The sequence below is a fragment of the Etheostoma spectabile genome, unplaced genomic scaffold, assembly GCF_008692095.1.
Source record: "Etheostoma spectabile isolate EspeVRDwgs_2016 unplaced genomic scaffold, UIUC_Espe_1.0 scaffold00001610, whole genome shotgun sequence".
Lineage (NCBI taxonomy): Eukaryota > Metazoa > Chordata > Actinopteri > Perciformes > Percidae > Etheostoma > Etheostoma spectabile.
The window spans coordinates 20,100-37,003 of record NW_022602781.1 but is presented as its reverse complement, the minus strand read 5'-3'; the positions used below and the strand labels follow the sequence as shown (position 1 = coordinate 37,003).

The following is a 16,904-nucleotide window of genomic DNA, read 5'->3' as shown; positions in this document are numbered from 1 at the left end:
TAACATGACTCCATGAATACACTTTGTCCAGGCGGCGGGTGGAAAGTGGGGAATATTGTCATGGCACACATTCGACCCATTATTCAATTCAATGTTATTTATAGTTTCAAATCATAAAAAAAGTTATCTCGAGACACTTTACAGATAGAGTGAGTCTGGACCACATTCTATAATTTACAAAGCCCCAACATTTCTAGTAATTCCCCCCAGAGCAAGCATTTAGTGCGACAGTGGCGCATAAGCCCTATGCATCCATGTATGGCCATAAATGGGTGATTCTTTAACGATGGTACTTTTCTTGTCCCTGGATGAAATAATAAAAACTAAAAAACAATTCTTTTTTTCTGTTTGTCAAACTTACTTCACCCTAAGGGGAACTTGTAAAAAATGTATCAGGGCTCAATCATTCTTTTTATTATATGATATGAGGCCTTTTGTGCATGGTTTTCCCTCTATCCCAAAGCCAGACTTTGTATGTTCAACCTTGCTTAATTCTTAATTAAATGTTTAAATAATGTAAATTTCAAGAACAAATTATTTAAAAAATGTCAATTCAATTATACAAATTATTACTGCGATATTTATTCACATTTCCATATTTTTCATAAGTGAACCATTGTCCCTTGGGTTTCACCCATCATTTTCACCACACTGTACAAAATAGAATCCTGGTATCATTTTTTCGGTTTGTAAATTTAGTAACCATAGCAACAGAACCACAAGATTACGTTTGACAGTACATGGATTTACGACATAACAACACATGACAGTAACGTTTAAGTACAGAGTGTTTGGTCTGGTTCAGCAAATAGCATATAAGCATAAAGTTTTGATTTGCCTATTTTATCTGTTATTCAACATTACATTCAACTGTTATATTAAAGTTATATACATAAATGGTTTGCTCTAGTTTTCACTAGTTTGCTCTAGTTCAGCATTTAGAAAGCAGTGAAGAAATGATGTGCAATTTTAAACAAATTCATGTTTTTCATTAATGGGATGTTTTCTATTTAAAAATATTGGTGATGTTTGTTTTTGTTCCAATGCTGTTGTTTATTGATTTGCTCTGGTTCACCATGATTTTGAGCTATGATAAGTAAATGAAATGTTCCAGTGATACAGTTTTAGGTGTTTTTTAGTGTAAACATTGATAATCTTTACAGCCTACATTTCTGAAAAATAAATAAATTACAAATTTGAACAACGTGTGTGCTATTTAATCAAATAAATTTTTAACAGAAGATATTTCATTATTTTCTCTTAAAATGGAAATTACAGTTCTTTTGGACTGTCAGATAAAAATGGCAAAAAATATACATTAGTCAAAAGAAATCATCACAGCCAACTTCAATGAAGGTTTTTTAGACAGATTGAGAAACCAACTGATACTATAAAACGGTTTGTAGAAATGTTTTTATTTTCTGAAACTGTCTAGCTCCAAGAGTACGATACTACCATATGGTCGTAGCAATCAAATGACAGCAACAACAACAACATTTTAATACTATTTATTATGTTATTAATACTATTATTATTGGTGCGTAATATATGTCACGTTTCCTTTAAGAGGCGTTTCAGGAAGCTGCCAAAAAACAAGGAATTCCCAGACTGTCGTCAATTCCAGGTTTCGGGAGAAGTGGCGTCTTATTGCTTTCAACGACAATAAGTTATAAGTTAAACTGCTATGGTGACAAATGTGGTCGGGACGCTGTGAAATGACGCTGTTAAGATGCCTTCCAGTGTCTGTTCATGCTAGTCGTCGTCCAAGGTAAGTAGCTAGTAAGCCTCACAGTGGGATTTGGTTTTTGGCTAACCTAAGCTTACTTCTTGGTTCTAGTTGTGAGGCAACATCCTGTGTTGGTGTGTGTGTGTGTGTGTGGGTGTGTGTGTGTGTTGTGTGTGTTGTGTGTGTGTGTGTGTGTTGTGTGTGTGTGTGTGTGTGTGTGTGTGTGTGTGTGTGTGTGTGTGTGTGTGTGTGTGTGTGTGTGTGTGTGTGTGTGTGTGGTGTTTGTGTGTGTGTGTGTGTGTGTGTGTGTGTGGGGTGTGTGTGTGTGAGAGAAATGAAAGTGCTAATTCTCCAAGCTAACGCTCGCTAAACACTTTAGACTGTAAATAAAACTAGCTAAACACCCGCACTTAACGTTAGCTGCTAACGTTACCATTAGTCTTTAGCCGTTCTTTATTACTATGGAAACAGCTGTTTAGATAGCGGGGCAGACTCCATTACAGACGTTATTGTTGATTCATCATAAAGGGCATTGTGAATCCATTAAACACACTTAATTTCATTTCAATTTTGAACTCTGAGAGTAAAAACTATACCTATATGATTTTGAACAGCTTGATCACCAATTATGCTTCCACTTCATTATACATCTGAACACTTTGAATCGCTGTCACATTTACACCAAAGTGTCCGAAATGTCATTCCTAATGGCAGCCTGTGTTGCCCCTAGGAAAAGAGATGGCTGATCTTTCCTTTTTTTTTTTCTTGGGCATCTCATACGGGCGTCTCATAACCGAAGTGATGATAACAAGAAAATCTTTGATTTTTTTTTTTATGTTTATTCCCAAATTATATATAATATATGGACGTTGGTCTCTGTTACGTCACTCGTAGTAGGTTAATAAAGAGCCAAAATAAGCTCAAGTTAGGGGCTCCTTGTGGTGATCTTTCTTTCCATAGGATGGTGAAGGCCCTACTCTTCCTCTGATTGGCAGAACATGGTATCCCTACCCTAACCAGTCTCACTCCTCATGCCTTGAAGAGTAGGGCGGGTAATGCCTTTGCCATCCTTGGAAATACAAATGGAAATGCTCTGGCCGTTGCCATCTGGCAGTGTCTGACGTTGCCTAGTCTATATCCACAACGTTCCACTTCCGGGATTGTTCAGGATCTTGCTGCTATGGTTACCTGGTCCTCAGATCTCTGCAGCGTAAATCCAGACAGTTAGCTCGACAATCTGTCCAACCTGAGTTTTCTGTTGTCTCGACTAAAAGTACTTCTGAACATACACGTTCCCCCTAAACAAGTTCCTTCCAGAGTCTATTTTGCAGCGTCACCGTTGCTCCGTCCGGACTGACCCTCCTTCGCAGCGCTATGGCAAGAGGTTTGGCAATGCCAGATTACATACCTATAACTCCTGTCTTATCCAACAGGGAGTATCCATTGTGGTAATCCATTTTCTTTTGGATTGTTTTAATTTTATTGCACTGGAGGTTGCTGCTTGGTATTCAAGCATACAGTGTCTAAATAAAGCAATCATCTCATTCGCTTCTCTGTCCATGTCAATTCCCATCTCTCTCAGCACTGTCTGCGTTGCCACCAGTTCCGCCACAGAACATCCATGTTAATAACTGGCTGCTGACATGGACTCCTTCCAGCGAGGAGGGAGATCCTACCTACACTGTTCAGTACAGCAGGTGAGCTCTGATGCTATCGTGCCTGTTGCATTGTGGGATTCTACAATCTGCATGAGAAGGACTTCTTTTTTCAGTGATTTGTGAACAAACATTTGGGTAAATTTAAGCTGTAGCTGTTCAGATTTGTCCCATGCAGGCTTATTAGAAAATACCGCCCCCTATCTGAGTATCTCCACCCACGACTTACGAAGTACCTTTGCAAAGGTGCAAAGCGTTTTCAACTGAAGGTGAAAACAGGTTTTTCAGACACAGTATGGGGGGGAGGGGGGGGGGGAAACAACATTCAACATTAAATCACGTAAACATATTCTTGTAGCTCCCCAAAATACAATTCTGAAGCTGAAAATTAGTATGATATTTCGACTTTTGTTTTGTCTGGACATATGCCAGGCTATTATTAAATTATCTTTCCCTTCTGTAGCATTTTCATTTTTGCTTAGAGTAATTATTAATAAGTGGTAACACAGCTGACAGTGTTGTATTTCCACACTGAATTTACATTTAAATGTAAAAATTGTTAATCACATCCGACTGTAGACTGATTGTTCCTTGTCCTCAGCTTTTCCAGCGGCGTGTGGACAAATGTGCCATCCTGCGTCCATATGTCTTCAAATTCCTGTAATGTAACTTCCACCAAAGCTGAGGGTGAGCACGGCTGTGTTATGCTACGTGTACAAGCAGAGAGGAGTGGGCTGACCTCAACATCAGTCAAAGCCTGTAGCAGACATGGTAAGAAAACCACGAGCTGCCGTGGCAATAGGGCCGTGTGCATCAATAGAATAGAATGCCTTTATTGTCATTATACACAAGTACACGGTACTTGTGCAACGAGATTAAAGCAATCCCTTTGCAGTGTTGACACAAAAAAAATATAAGAATATAACAGTATAAAATATCAAAAATATAAAGTCAAAGATATAAAGTGTAGTGACTGTCAAGTATACATATATAAATCAGCTTGAATAAGCATAGGTAAGTGTTAACACTCAATAAATAATATTGCACAGTGATGGAATGAAATGATTAAGTACTAATATTAAGTAAATACATATTGCACAGTAATGGAAAGGTTAATGTATTAAATATTGCACTGTATGAAATGAAATATCAGTGTGATAACGTCGCAACCACTCTAGCCTTTCATAGTTTGTGCAAACCTTTACAATTACGTCAAGGTAAAATCAGAGTTAGGATGTGTCTTTCTATCATATAGTGAGATTCTAAGTGTTAACCAACCTAACCATGGTGTCAACCACATGGTGTATGAACCACATCCATACGTCCTCTTCGCTCGCTCTCTCTCTTGCGCGCGCTTTTCTTAATGTTAAAAAGTTATATGTACATATTTGTTTCTGTATTTGTTTGTGTATCTCATATTCATGTTTAATATATTTAGGTATGCACCAAAGGCAAATTCCTTGAAAGTGTGAAAAGAAATCCTTTTCAGATTCTGTGAAGTGTCAAAAGCTAACAAACCCATAGCAAGTTTTCATAACTTCAGTAAAAGTTAGAGTATCTTTACATGCACAATAATATTCCACTATTGTGCTGTAAAGCCCAGTATTCCAAATTTGATACGGGTCATGTAAACAGCATATTCTAAAAAGGCCTTTTTCCACCTAGCATTTTCTGATTAAGATGTGTGGGATATGATGGTGTTATTAGTATCAGTCAGGGTTTTTACTGCAGTTTGTGACAGTTAACGGCCTCAGCTTATTCACTTTCATTAGCCATGTAAACCGCTTAATCCAAATATTGTCTTTTTCAGAATAAGGGCAAAAACATTATGTGTATGTAAACAATTTGTAAGTTGAGGTACACTACCGGTCAAAAGTTTGGGGTCACTTACAAATTTCCATACCACTCAATTTTAGACAGAAAACCAGCCGATCTTTAAAGCAATATCTACATTATCAGCAAACATGCATCCAATGTTCCAAAGGCTCATTCTGTTCACTAATCTGATATTATTTTAAAAAACTAACTGAGAAAACATTGGAGAACCCTTTTGCAATTATGTAAGCACATAATGTAATCTGAAAACTGCTGCCCTGGTTAAAAAAAACAATGCAACTGATCTCAGCTGGTATTCTGTCAATAATGGAGTGCAATGGAAATTTCGAAGTGACCCCAAACTTTTGACCAGTAGCATATATGAGGTTTATTTGTTTTGTTTATTGGTCGAGGACAGATGGCTTAGCTGTGTCCTGATTGTGTCAACACTCATATGTGTTCTGCTCTTCCAGGTGACTCCTGTACCCCTGACTTCAGTCTGACACCCCGGCCCGGCTCCCTGACGGTTAATTTGAGTAGTAACCATAGTTTGGCTCTGGAATATGCAGCTCATGCAAAACACAGGGTTTACTATGGCAAGGAAGGAGAGCCCCTGCTGGTGAGAAACCCTCCCCTCTTCTCATTTCTCAGATTGTACATCCTCTCCTCCTCTCCTTGCGTCCTAGTCCCTCCCACCTGAGATGTTTGCCCAAGTTAACAAATTTCTGTGATGCTAAATACGGCGGCTGTTGTGTAAATATTTTATGTTAGGAAAGGAAAATAAAAATACATTCTGCTTGACATTCATAAAACTCCCAAGTGATTAATTAAAAAAACGACAACAAAAAATTCAGGCTGAGACAGCAGAAAAATCAGTGGTTTGCAGGGCCAAAAATAAGCGATTAGCATAAGCAATATACAGGCTAAATTAAGTGTTAATGCTTCTTATTTACAGTCAGTTAGAGTCAGTAAAGTCCGGTGAACATTTAGTTAACCTAGTTCAACTCCAGTCAAGGACATTGTGTTATTTTATAGTTTTTACTGTGACTACACAGAGTTGTGTACATGCTAACAGACAGGGAGCTGGATGCTGCTGTCGTCTGCTGGCATCAAAACATGAAAGGAAGTGGTAAAGTAGTAAAGCCCGCCTCTTGGCGCTTGCTGCTTGAGCATGACGTGGCGCACAAACGTGTAATCACTCATAGAAATGCGTAGAATAGGTCGGCTCCATTGTCAGCGATACCCGATTCAGCCGCTGAGTCAGTATCAGCCCACTATCAGAATGTGATTTGTGCATCCTCAGTTATAGCTCCTCCTGCAAGCCTTCTCTCCTAGCTCCTTGAGATGCATTTTAGGAATTGAGACATCCTTCAAGATTCCGTGTGAGATCAGTTTTTTGGCTCACAGACTGGAGGACTGAGGAGAGCGGAGAAAAGTTGAGAAGACACATAAAAGAGAAATGAGAAGAGCCCCTTGTTAGTTTAACAAAAGTACACATGCTGTTTCTTCCTGTTGAACGTGTACTGTAAGTGATCTATGTTCACACTGTTCATTTTGGAAATGTTACCCAGCAGCATTGTCAGGTCATGGTTGTAACAGTCTCCTAGCTCACTAAACAAAAAGTTAAATCTCTTCTTCTTCCTTTCAACTGGCCAGCAAACAACAAACCAAAATGGGAGCATCTCTGCTGGTGAAACCTCTGTTCAGTCCCCTCCTGCTCTTTGTAATCATCTATATTAATCACATTTATTTATTTTTTGGGCATTTTAGGCCTTTAATTGACAGGACAGATATGAAAGGGGAGTGACATGCAGCAAAGGGCCGCAGGCCGGACTCGAACCCCGGGCCCGCTGTGTCGAGGAGTAAACCTCTATATATGGGCACCCGCTCTACCAACTGAGCAATCTGGGTGCCCGTAATCACCTATATTTATAATGGATTTAAAATTCAAGATTTTTTATTTGCCATTTGTGCATACATCAAACAGTCCAGGCACATTCTTATGCAGGCTCTTCGAGTCAAGTAAAAAGAGTTTAGGGCTAAGAAAAGCGCACTAACTGAAAAAGAAAAACATTATACAAGGTCAATAAATACATTAAAATAAGACAAAAAACAGTTTACAAAAGAGTGCAAAAAATATAATAAATGATGAATACTGCAACTGGAGGGGAACTAGGGGGGTATTGCATTTGTCATGAGAAAAAATATTGCACAGTAAGTGATGATTTTTGCAGATTTTATCATAGTGAATTGTTCAGTGTTTATGTTTTTGCCATCAGTCTGACTGTGGAAGGGGGAAAAATACTACCAAATTCACTTTCATTTTATAATTTTGAAGTCGTCCTACAAACAAACAAAATTGCAAATGGATGTCATCCGCTGTATTAACTGATTAACTCTATTGAAAAATGAGCAATCACAGAGAAAGTAAGAGGAAGTTGGTGATTTTTTTTGTCATGGTTGTCTTAATACAAGGTTTAGGGAAAGGGTAGGTTTAGGCAGCCTGTATCAGGAAAAAAAAGAAAAAGGATACCCAGCCCTTATCTCAACATATCCATAAAGTATTTTCTGTACACACCCTTAGCAGGTTGATACAAGTTTTTAGCACCAAGTACATTTCTTGGCTAGCTGCCTGCATGTCTGGTTTCAAGGCAGAGTGGAACAAGAACAGCCTGTTAGAGTTTCAGGATACTTCCAGCTAACGGCCAATATTGGATGAATATATGTAATATCTTTAAAATTGAGTTTACTTTCATGAGACAATCATCGCAATCATCCCTAAATGTTACTAGTTATGGACAGAACCAGCTGTAGTGTAGTGGCATCAAATGCCAACCAAAACGCCTGTTTTTACTGTTCAATATGCTGCAGTTTTACAAACAAGAAAGTGAACAACCTTAAGCATGACGGGCTTGTTTGCAGCGTCTCAGTTCATCTCATCACACAAGTACACAACATACAACTTCCATGTAAGCTACTTCAAAATAAAAGCACTTCCTGTTCCTGTTTGTTATTGTACTGAATGACATACAGTACATTAGCTGTAAATCAAGCACAGTAAGTAACGTTAATAGGGAGTTTTAACCACACTAGAATTTTCTTATTCAGTAATTATTGTTTATTTTATATTACCGTTTTAGTATTTGTGTTTGTTTGTTTGTTTATGTATGCCCCTTTCACCAAGGCAAATTCCACATAAGTGTATTTATTGTGGCAACAAAACGTTTCTGATTCTAATATATCTTAATGTTCTGTAAACGCTGTCCCCTCTTCAACAGAAGTATAAAGATACTGTGGCCTCCGTGACCATCTCTAAGCTGCAGGAGGGACAGCGGTACTGTGTACAGGTGCAGTACCTTTACTTTCGTAATCCCGTCGGACTGGCCACCTGTACCCAGTGTGAGCTCATCCCAGAATCAAGTAAGACCATGGTTGACATTTCTGCTGCTAAGTTGAGCCATGCAAAAAATGTTGTAGACCTTAAACAACCAAATAAGCTGGGTTGCTTGTATTTGTTTTGCTTTGACACAGTCCACAATATAGAACCATATACAATCTTGCAATGAAGTGCAGGCAGTGTGTGGCGGTCCAATCTTAAATCTTAAATCTTGAATATCAGACCTTCCATGAAAGCACCAGTAAGGAAGAGATCTAAGTTGTCTACTATTAAATAATCAGCAACTATTTTGATAAGTAATCGGTTTAAGTTGTTTCAGCAACTGCAGGCAATAGTGACCCATTTTTTGCTCATATCAGATTTTTTTATGATAGTGTAAACATCCCAAGTCACATGGCATCCGATCATTTCCAGTTCTGATTTGGGCCACTTTCATTTGTGGTCCAAAACCGTTGCAAGTTGGATATTTAAAAAAATGTGGACAGTCTGGACAGTCAGATCTGCATTCATGCGACCCTGGCAACCATTGTCAACAATTCTGTGTCGAAAACAGCAAGCCCCCAGGAACAGAAGCAGGCTTTAATGCAGACATGGGCATAGTGGTCAACGGTGGAATTGCAACGTCTTTCCTATAGACTTTATATGGAGGAAGGTATATAAATATACCAGTCCGAACATTTAAATCATTATGTTTTACAAGTTGTAACATGCAATAATAGCCAAATCCAGAGTTATTTAATGAGGCATAGTGTGAATGTGAACGCAAGAAGAGGACCCACGGGACTCTTAATGGATCCATTGATAAGCATTGAACAGGGTGTTGCATGTGACTCATGATGCTGTATTACAGCAAAAACACACCGGGCGCATAAGCAGTTATTTTTATTTTACTTCTCATGTTATCCAATCTGTCCATTCACACCTGGCGCTAGGGCTGGTTGATATGGAGAAAATCAAATATCACGATATTTTTTACCAAATACCTTGCAACAATATTGTAGAGTTAACTATTGATGCTTTCACAAAATATTTACACAATGAGATTTTTGATAAATAATCATCAGTAAAGACAAATAAGGGCAAATAATAGAACAGTTACAACTACAGTCTGGTAATTTCAGAAAATTGCATCACTTTACTGTGATGCAGCCTTTAAAACCCGGAAAAGACAACACTTTACAACACGCCATATTACAATATCCAAATGTAAGACGATAACTAGTCTCATATCTCAATATCGATATATAGCTCTACCAGTTTGCCTCGAGCCAGGCAGGTAATCACATACAGGAAGACCACAATGTAGCTGGATACTTTACAAAAATAGACTCATTTCAAAATATCAACAGCCATTGATGATTTTGGCGGTCATGACTTCTCACAGCAAGACACGCTGTCAGGCACACAAAGGGAGAGCCTGACAGATGGACGGACACACACACACACACACACACACACACACACACACACACACACACACACACACACAGAGACACACACACACACACACACAGAGGCTACAGTTGTCACCTCACTTTTCCTCACTCATCCTGTCTCTTTCTATCAGAGAGAGCCGAGAGGAGAAGGATCGCTTCACAGCCACATATAAGCTACAGTTACCACAGTTTTCCTTACATATCCTTTCTCTTTCTGTCGGAGAGAAAGAGAGCCAAGAGGAGATGGATTGCTTTGTTAGTCGGCGCGCAGAAATCCTCATCCGGTATGAATTGCCAGGCGCACGCTTCGCAGGCTATACGCAACACTTAAGCCCCCGGTGTGTTTTCACTGTTCCACGTTTGTGCATGCGGCTCACTTTTAGGCCGTGCCCAGTACTTGAGTCTGATGTGGGCCACATTTAACCCTCATAATGTCCTCCCAAATGCCTTACACCTTTTGTCACCTCTGGGCTCAAAATGACCCCCCCTGTATTGACTGTATTTTAAGTATACAGTATAAATTGTCAATCAATTCTGTGTTACCTTTCGTCTTACTTCAGTTCAACCCACTACTAAACATGTTTCCCTTTGTTTTGGAATTTAGAACCAATAGACCTTGTTTACATAAAAGTATACCCTGTTTTTGAGTAAAAAAATAAAATGAAACTATGAATTATTTTTGACCTAATATTATTTTGACTATCTGACTTACCACAGAGTGGTAAATGTCAAATGAGGAAGCTGTTTTTGAATCATTTGAATATTTTTAATTACAGCCCATAATCACACATGTTGTCCTCTGGGGCCAAAATGACCCCATCTGGTTTTTACTGTAATTTAAATAATATTTAGTGGATACTTTACCTAATTCTGTATTTAGCCTTTAATAACAACTTCATTCAAACACATTAACATTGAAATTTAAAGCCAATCAGACAGGTCAAGTGGACCTACGTCATCAATTGGAGACTATAGTGGCTTGTTTAGATTCTACCTTATCCGTTGAGTCTTCATCTTCATCATAATAGATTCACTGCTGCACATCTGATACCTCTTCTACATCAGCTTTCGGTTCTAAGAGCAAAGTAGTAAACAACCACCATTATTTTTACCGCAGTTGATGAATAAAAAACACTTTGATGGCAAAAGATTTAATTTGGGGCCACAATGACCACCAAGACAACATGAGGGTTAAAAAAAAAAAAACGTTGAAAAAATTGGAATTGAGCATTAAAGAGGAACTGAACTGGAATTTTAATAATGGTGATATAACAGATGTGTTTTATTTCTTCTCACTGGTACTATTATTAAAATGGGTGAATTTGTTAAAAGGGATAAAATGGCAAGTTGAAAGTGTTGTTTTTGTAACATGGGCGCCGCCATGTTGGAATTCCACAATCTACTACGTCACTGGCATGGTAAGCTACTCCGTGGCTAACTAGCACTAGCAGCGCAGCCATAGGAACAGCATACAAAGAGTCGGAGGCTAGCGGACATACGGCTTGGGAAACGGAAAGAAAGACGACTAGGGGGGTCATAATGTATTGCCCCTGGCTGCAGTAAGGACCTGTATAGGGCTAAGGCAGCTGGGGTTACGACACATTTCCACAGGCTACCTTTGACAAGGAAAAAACAGTCCTCAAGTCATGGCTAGCAGCTAGCTGCCTTAAAACGGGCTAGCCCTCCGACAGCCCCTGGATTTCCAGTCTGGAGCATTTTTTAGCGACAGACTATTTGGAAAGCTGTGCTTCTGACACAACAGCGTCACTGTAGAGGTTAAGTCCAACAGACTGAAACCTGAGGCCTGCAGTCTCCAGTTCAGGGCAGACCGATAACCCACCGGCTAGTAACACCCCCGATGCTACCTGCCGCAGACAGGGCGCTGAAACGCTCACGGCAGGCAGAGGACAGAGAGGTAGTTAGCGGTATGTTTACCGGTTGTCAGCTTACTCTGAAGTCTACTAGGCAAAGGGCTGGGTGTAACGTTGTTGTCACATACACAAAACACGAACATATTCACTTACAAAAATAAAGCCCAACGTGTCGGCTTCATAGCGTTCAACAAAACAGAGACTGACACACTGGGCATTACTGAGACACAACACCAAGCTAGATACCAACGATCCGACCGAGGGAAAGGGCTAGCAGCTAAATACGATGGCAGCTCTTATGACAAACTCCACAAGCTAGCACTCCGACCACAGACTGTAGAAATAAACCAAGACTCCGACGATATCACAGACCCATAATAATGCGTTTACTAGCCGCTAGCTAAACCACAGATACCACCGTCCCTCTCTAATCACCCTGAAGCTAGCTGATGTTAGCCGCTAGCTAAACCACAGATACCAACGTCCCTCTCTAATCACCCTGAAGCTAGCTCACGTTCGCCGTCTCAGGGCACATTGTTGATGCAGAAACAGCTGCTAGTTCCATTGTAAAAATCTGCCAACTCCGCAAAATTCGTGACTCCTCCGCGCATCTTTGGTCAAACTGGGGTAACTCTCCTACGTGCAGCTAACAAGCGATCCCATTAGAGTAATGCGTCCAATTACATTTTCCATTTATCTGCCTCTATTTTCGTAAACGAACAGGACCTTAACCATGTTTTTTCTATTTTCTCTAAATGGACACGATATATAAGCAGTCTATTTCCTAAAATGCATAATGTTCTTGGAGACAATAAAGGAGAGTACATGACAGTAAATTGCACCCACACACACCGGTCACGGTCACTGTCACCCCCCCCCCCAAGCGATCCTGTACTTCAGTGGAGCCTGAAACTGATTGTCCTCCCTGTGGTGGTAGTCAGACACTACAGGCCTGTCCCTCACAGGCTCAAATGCGTAATCCGAGCCATTAAAATGACTTTTTCTTGTGTGTATATTATGTGCTGCAGCCGATGCCTATATACCTTCGCAGGTCCTACCATGCCAGTGACGTCATCGATATTATCAGCGTTCTAATACTAACAAATGCAATTTTTGTGTTGCTTAAAAAAAGCTATATGATTTTTAAATAATTTTTTTAGTGTAATTCATTTGGAATTACCATAACCAACAAGTTATCAAAAGTTAGTTTTTCAGTTCACTTCATCTTTAAGGCCTGCAGTCTGAACATAGCCTAATTCCACCTTGTTAAATGTGAATATTTTCTAGTTTGTTCACCCCTCTGTTAGTTTACTGAATATCTGCGTTTGAGCGAGACGTCATCTTGGGCTTTGGAAAACACTGATCGTCATTTTTCCCAATTTTCTGACATTTTAAAGACCAAACTAATTGATTAATTGAGGAAATAATCAACAGATTAATCATTCGTCATCATGATTAATCAGGTTTATATTTTTAGATTCTCAGTCAGAAACAAATTGTGGAATATTCTACAGAAACAGTCTCTTTTTACACTCACTCTAGACTTGTAATATGGCTCTGACAAGTTGGTAGTAGCTTGTATAAATTCTATTTATTTATATAGCGCCAAATTAAGAGCAGTGAAGTTTATTTGTTGGTACACAACATAGCTAAAAGTATATTCAGTTTATTAGACGATGCGAGGATTGTTTAGATTGTTTGGATTTTTAAACAGCAGTATTGTTCTTTTTTGACGTGTGTGTGTGTGTGTGTGTGTGTGTGTGTGTGTGTGTGTGTGTGTGTGTGTGTGTGTGTGGTTTATTTCCCAGAAAAAGAAGGACAAACAGTGATAATAGCTGTGGTGCTCATCGTGGTCCTGCTTGGCCTGATTCCTGTGGTAGCCTACTTCCTCATCTGTAAGACTGAGAGAATCAAGCAGTGGCTGCGACCGCCCTACCAGCTCCCAGAAGATGTGAGCACCAACACACTGATAAACACATTCACCACACATCACTGGGTCACACTGTGTATACACTGTGTGTGTCAGACAGCGCTACACATGGTCAGAGGTAAGACCACGAGGCGCAGCGCAGGTCAACGCCATCGATGCTTCGGGAATTGGTTGCACCTTGAATGGGCAGCGGCAACTAGGGCTCCATGATATTAGGAAAATATTAGCCATGGGGGAGAAAAACGATACAGCATATTATTGCAATATTTTCCGTGGCAATACTGTATCGATACACAGGCGCCAAGTATTGATCTATTATTATATATGTGTTCATATAGTCAGTTCGTCTGCTGGACAATCACTCTTCGCAGCAATAAAATTGAAGTGATATGAACAAACAGAGAAGTTTATGTTTTTAGATAAAACATGTTGACAAAGTTTCCTTTTTTGGGCAATCATGTGAAATTGATGAAAAATTTGCAGTTGGGAAAAAAGGTTATAAATTGCAATATATTGCAGAATATAAAAAAATATATATAAAAACTAAAATTGCTTGTTGAATTTAAAACAAAAGAAAGGAAATCATTTCCTACATTCTTCTATTGAACAAATTGGACATTGAATTGAATATAAAAGGCACCACTAAGAAACCACACCACAAAAAAAATGGCATTTGCATTTTAATTTGGAGCTTTCTTACATTTTTTCTTTCAATTTACACAATTGTCTTGAGTCTTTTGTTATATGTGCATATTAAGGGAGTCGATAATGCGATGACTATTTATAAAAAAAAAAACTCGGCAACTCAGAGCAGTGTGCCACTCCAAGGCTAGAGCGTCCCCCCCCCGAGAAAAAACAATGGAACAGGCAGCGCAGAGCGGTTTTACTGCTGATCATGTGTAGACGGCTTAACATAAAGTATAAGCTAGATACAAACACAGGAAAAGGATCACCAGCATACTGACAGCTTTGAGTAAATATGAGGTTATTCACAGCAGGTCACATGTAGTTCTTACCAGTGTGCATATTGCCTACAGTATCTTCAAGGTAACTGCTTTATCTAAATAAGGTTGACTTTGTTTCTTTTCTCCTGTAGTTCTTCCTGGAACCATTTCCTGAGCATCACCTCTCCATCTTCAGCAGCAGCCCCACTGAGGAGTGCTGTGTTATTTCTTCCATTTCCTCTCAGGAGTTAAGCAACTGAAAGCAGCTTCTGCGCTACTCCCCCACTTTGTGGCCTTGTTATATGTGCCATACATTGAAGCCATACTTTTTGAATCAGTGTAAGAGACAAATTGATTTCTAGTTCAAACTAAATTGCTGGGAAGAGAGTCTAATTTGATCTTCATTTAGCTTTCTTTCTAGGAGAGAAAAGGGAGCAATGAAAAGACTGAATCACTCTCTAGACCACTCAAGTTGAAAAGGCTCCACACTGTTATTACCCCCACTCCCATAGGAACAGTGTGACCTTGTCTCATATATATATATATATATATATATATATATATATATATATATATATATATATATATATATATATATATATATATATTATATATATATATATATATATATATTTTTTTTTTTTTTTCACAGGGCCTTCCTTTGAGCCAAGAATACTGCTCTACATTCATAATGTTTAATGTGGTACTTTAGCTTATTTGAAAGTGTATCACTTCCATTTTGTTGCACCTAGGCATTAACAAACCACATGATAACATTCAAAGCATTAACTAAGTTTGGTTTAATAAAACCACCTACAAACACACAGATACTTTACCTTAGCTTTGTAAGTAAAATTAATTTATACAGTGTTTTCCACAAACAGGGTTAGTTCTTTACAATGTGTATAGATGATAAAACATAGATAAAATAGTCTAAGAATAGAATAAAGAAAAAATAAAAAACGATAAAATGATCAGTAAATAAAAGACATAGGTTACCCAAAAGCTAGCCTAAACAAGTTTGTCTTCACTTTAAACAGTCCAGTCCACATTCAGCAAACCAAACTCTGGTGTTGCTCTTTTGGTGTATACCCTCCTGTTTTTACCTCTAATGAGTTTCTTCTAATGTCAGCAATTGATTTTTAATTTCAGCTCTATCCCCACATGTCAATTGTCACCCCAAGGTTCCTTAGACTAGGCCGGACCCCAGATGACACAGGTTCAATGTTCTGCTTAATTGGAGGGATAGCGCTGTCTGGCGCTATGATTAAAACCTCCGTCTTATCCGGGTTTCGGCTGGAAAAAGCTTTTAGCTTTCCGGTTGTTTGTGCAACCCAGGAGCCTTGTAAGATTGGATGTCTCATTCTGCCTGAAGGTGAAATGAAGCTGACTGACATCTGTATAGTGATAAGAGATGTTAAAAATGTGAATAGTCTGACCCAGCAGCAGCGAGCAGAGCGGTGCAGCGAGAGGTCATGGCCCGGTAAGCACAGGCGGACACAGGGTGGTATAGTGGGGGCGGATCACCGATAAAACCTGACATTTCAGCGCTAATAAGCAATAACATTTCCCGATTACAAACCAGCACCGCTGATACATTTATCGATAAGAATAGTGACATTAAAAAGCATATTGCAATAAGTATCTGAGTTAGAGAGGACCGTTGTACCTTGCCATTGTATGGCTATGAGAAGCATTTGAAAACCCCCAAATCCTTAAATGTAGTCTACCAAAACTCCCTCAATCACTCATCTGTGATCTGGATATTTTTTGACATATGAATCGAGCCATTCTGTGGTAAGGTATTTGTGTGTTCAGGTGTTCTGTACTGTTATTGTTATTCATTGAATATAGATTAGATCTAGATTTTCTGAGTATCATGATGTTGCCCTTGTCCGGCGCTGCCATTATTGACTGCATCCATGGTTTTTACCGACCTATGTCAACGTTTCCATGTGTGTTTTTTTACTTCTTTGAATTTGATGAAATCATAAATGTTCTATGAGGCGATGAGTTAAATCATGTGTATCAGTTAGTTTAATGTTGTGTTCAGATCACCTGTTGGCCTTGGGACTTTTTCTGTTCTGACACCGACACAAAATAAATAACTGATGTAAAGACTGAAAGCTT

At 39.0% G+C, this 16,904-nt stretch overlaps 1 protein-coding gene across 1 annotated transcript; it reads left to right on the top strand.

The window, feature by feature from the left end:
* Positions 1 to 1,734: 1,734 nt before the first annotated feature.
* Positions 1,735 to 16,904, top strand: LOC116675171 (interferon alpha/beta receptor 1). The gene is made up of 7 exons (XM_032507196.1): positions 1,735 to 1,768; positions 3,309 to 3,423; positions 3,983 to 4,152; positions 5,670 to 5,815; positions 8,475 to 8,616; positions 13,709 to 13,851; positions 14,927 to 16,904. Exons 1-7 carry the CDS (start codon positions 1,750 to 1,752, stop codon positions 15,032 to 15,034), a joined length of 843 nt encoding a protein of 280 aa, XP_032363087.1. The 5' UTR covers positions 1,735 to 1,749; the 3' UTR covers positions 15,035 to 16,904.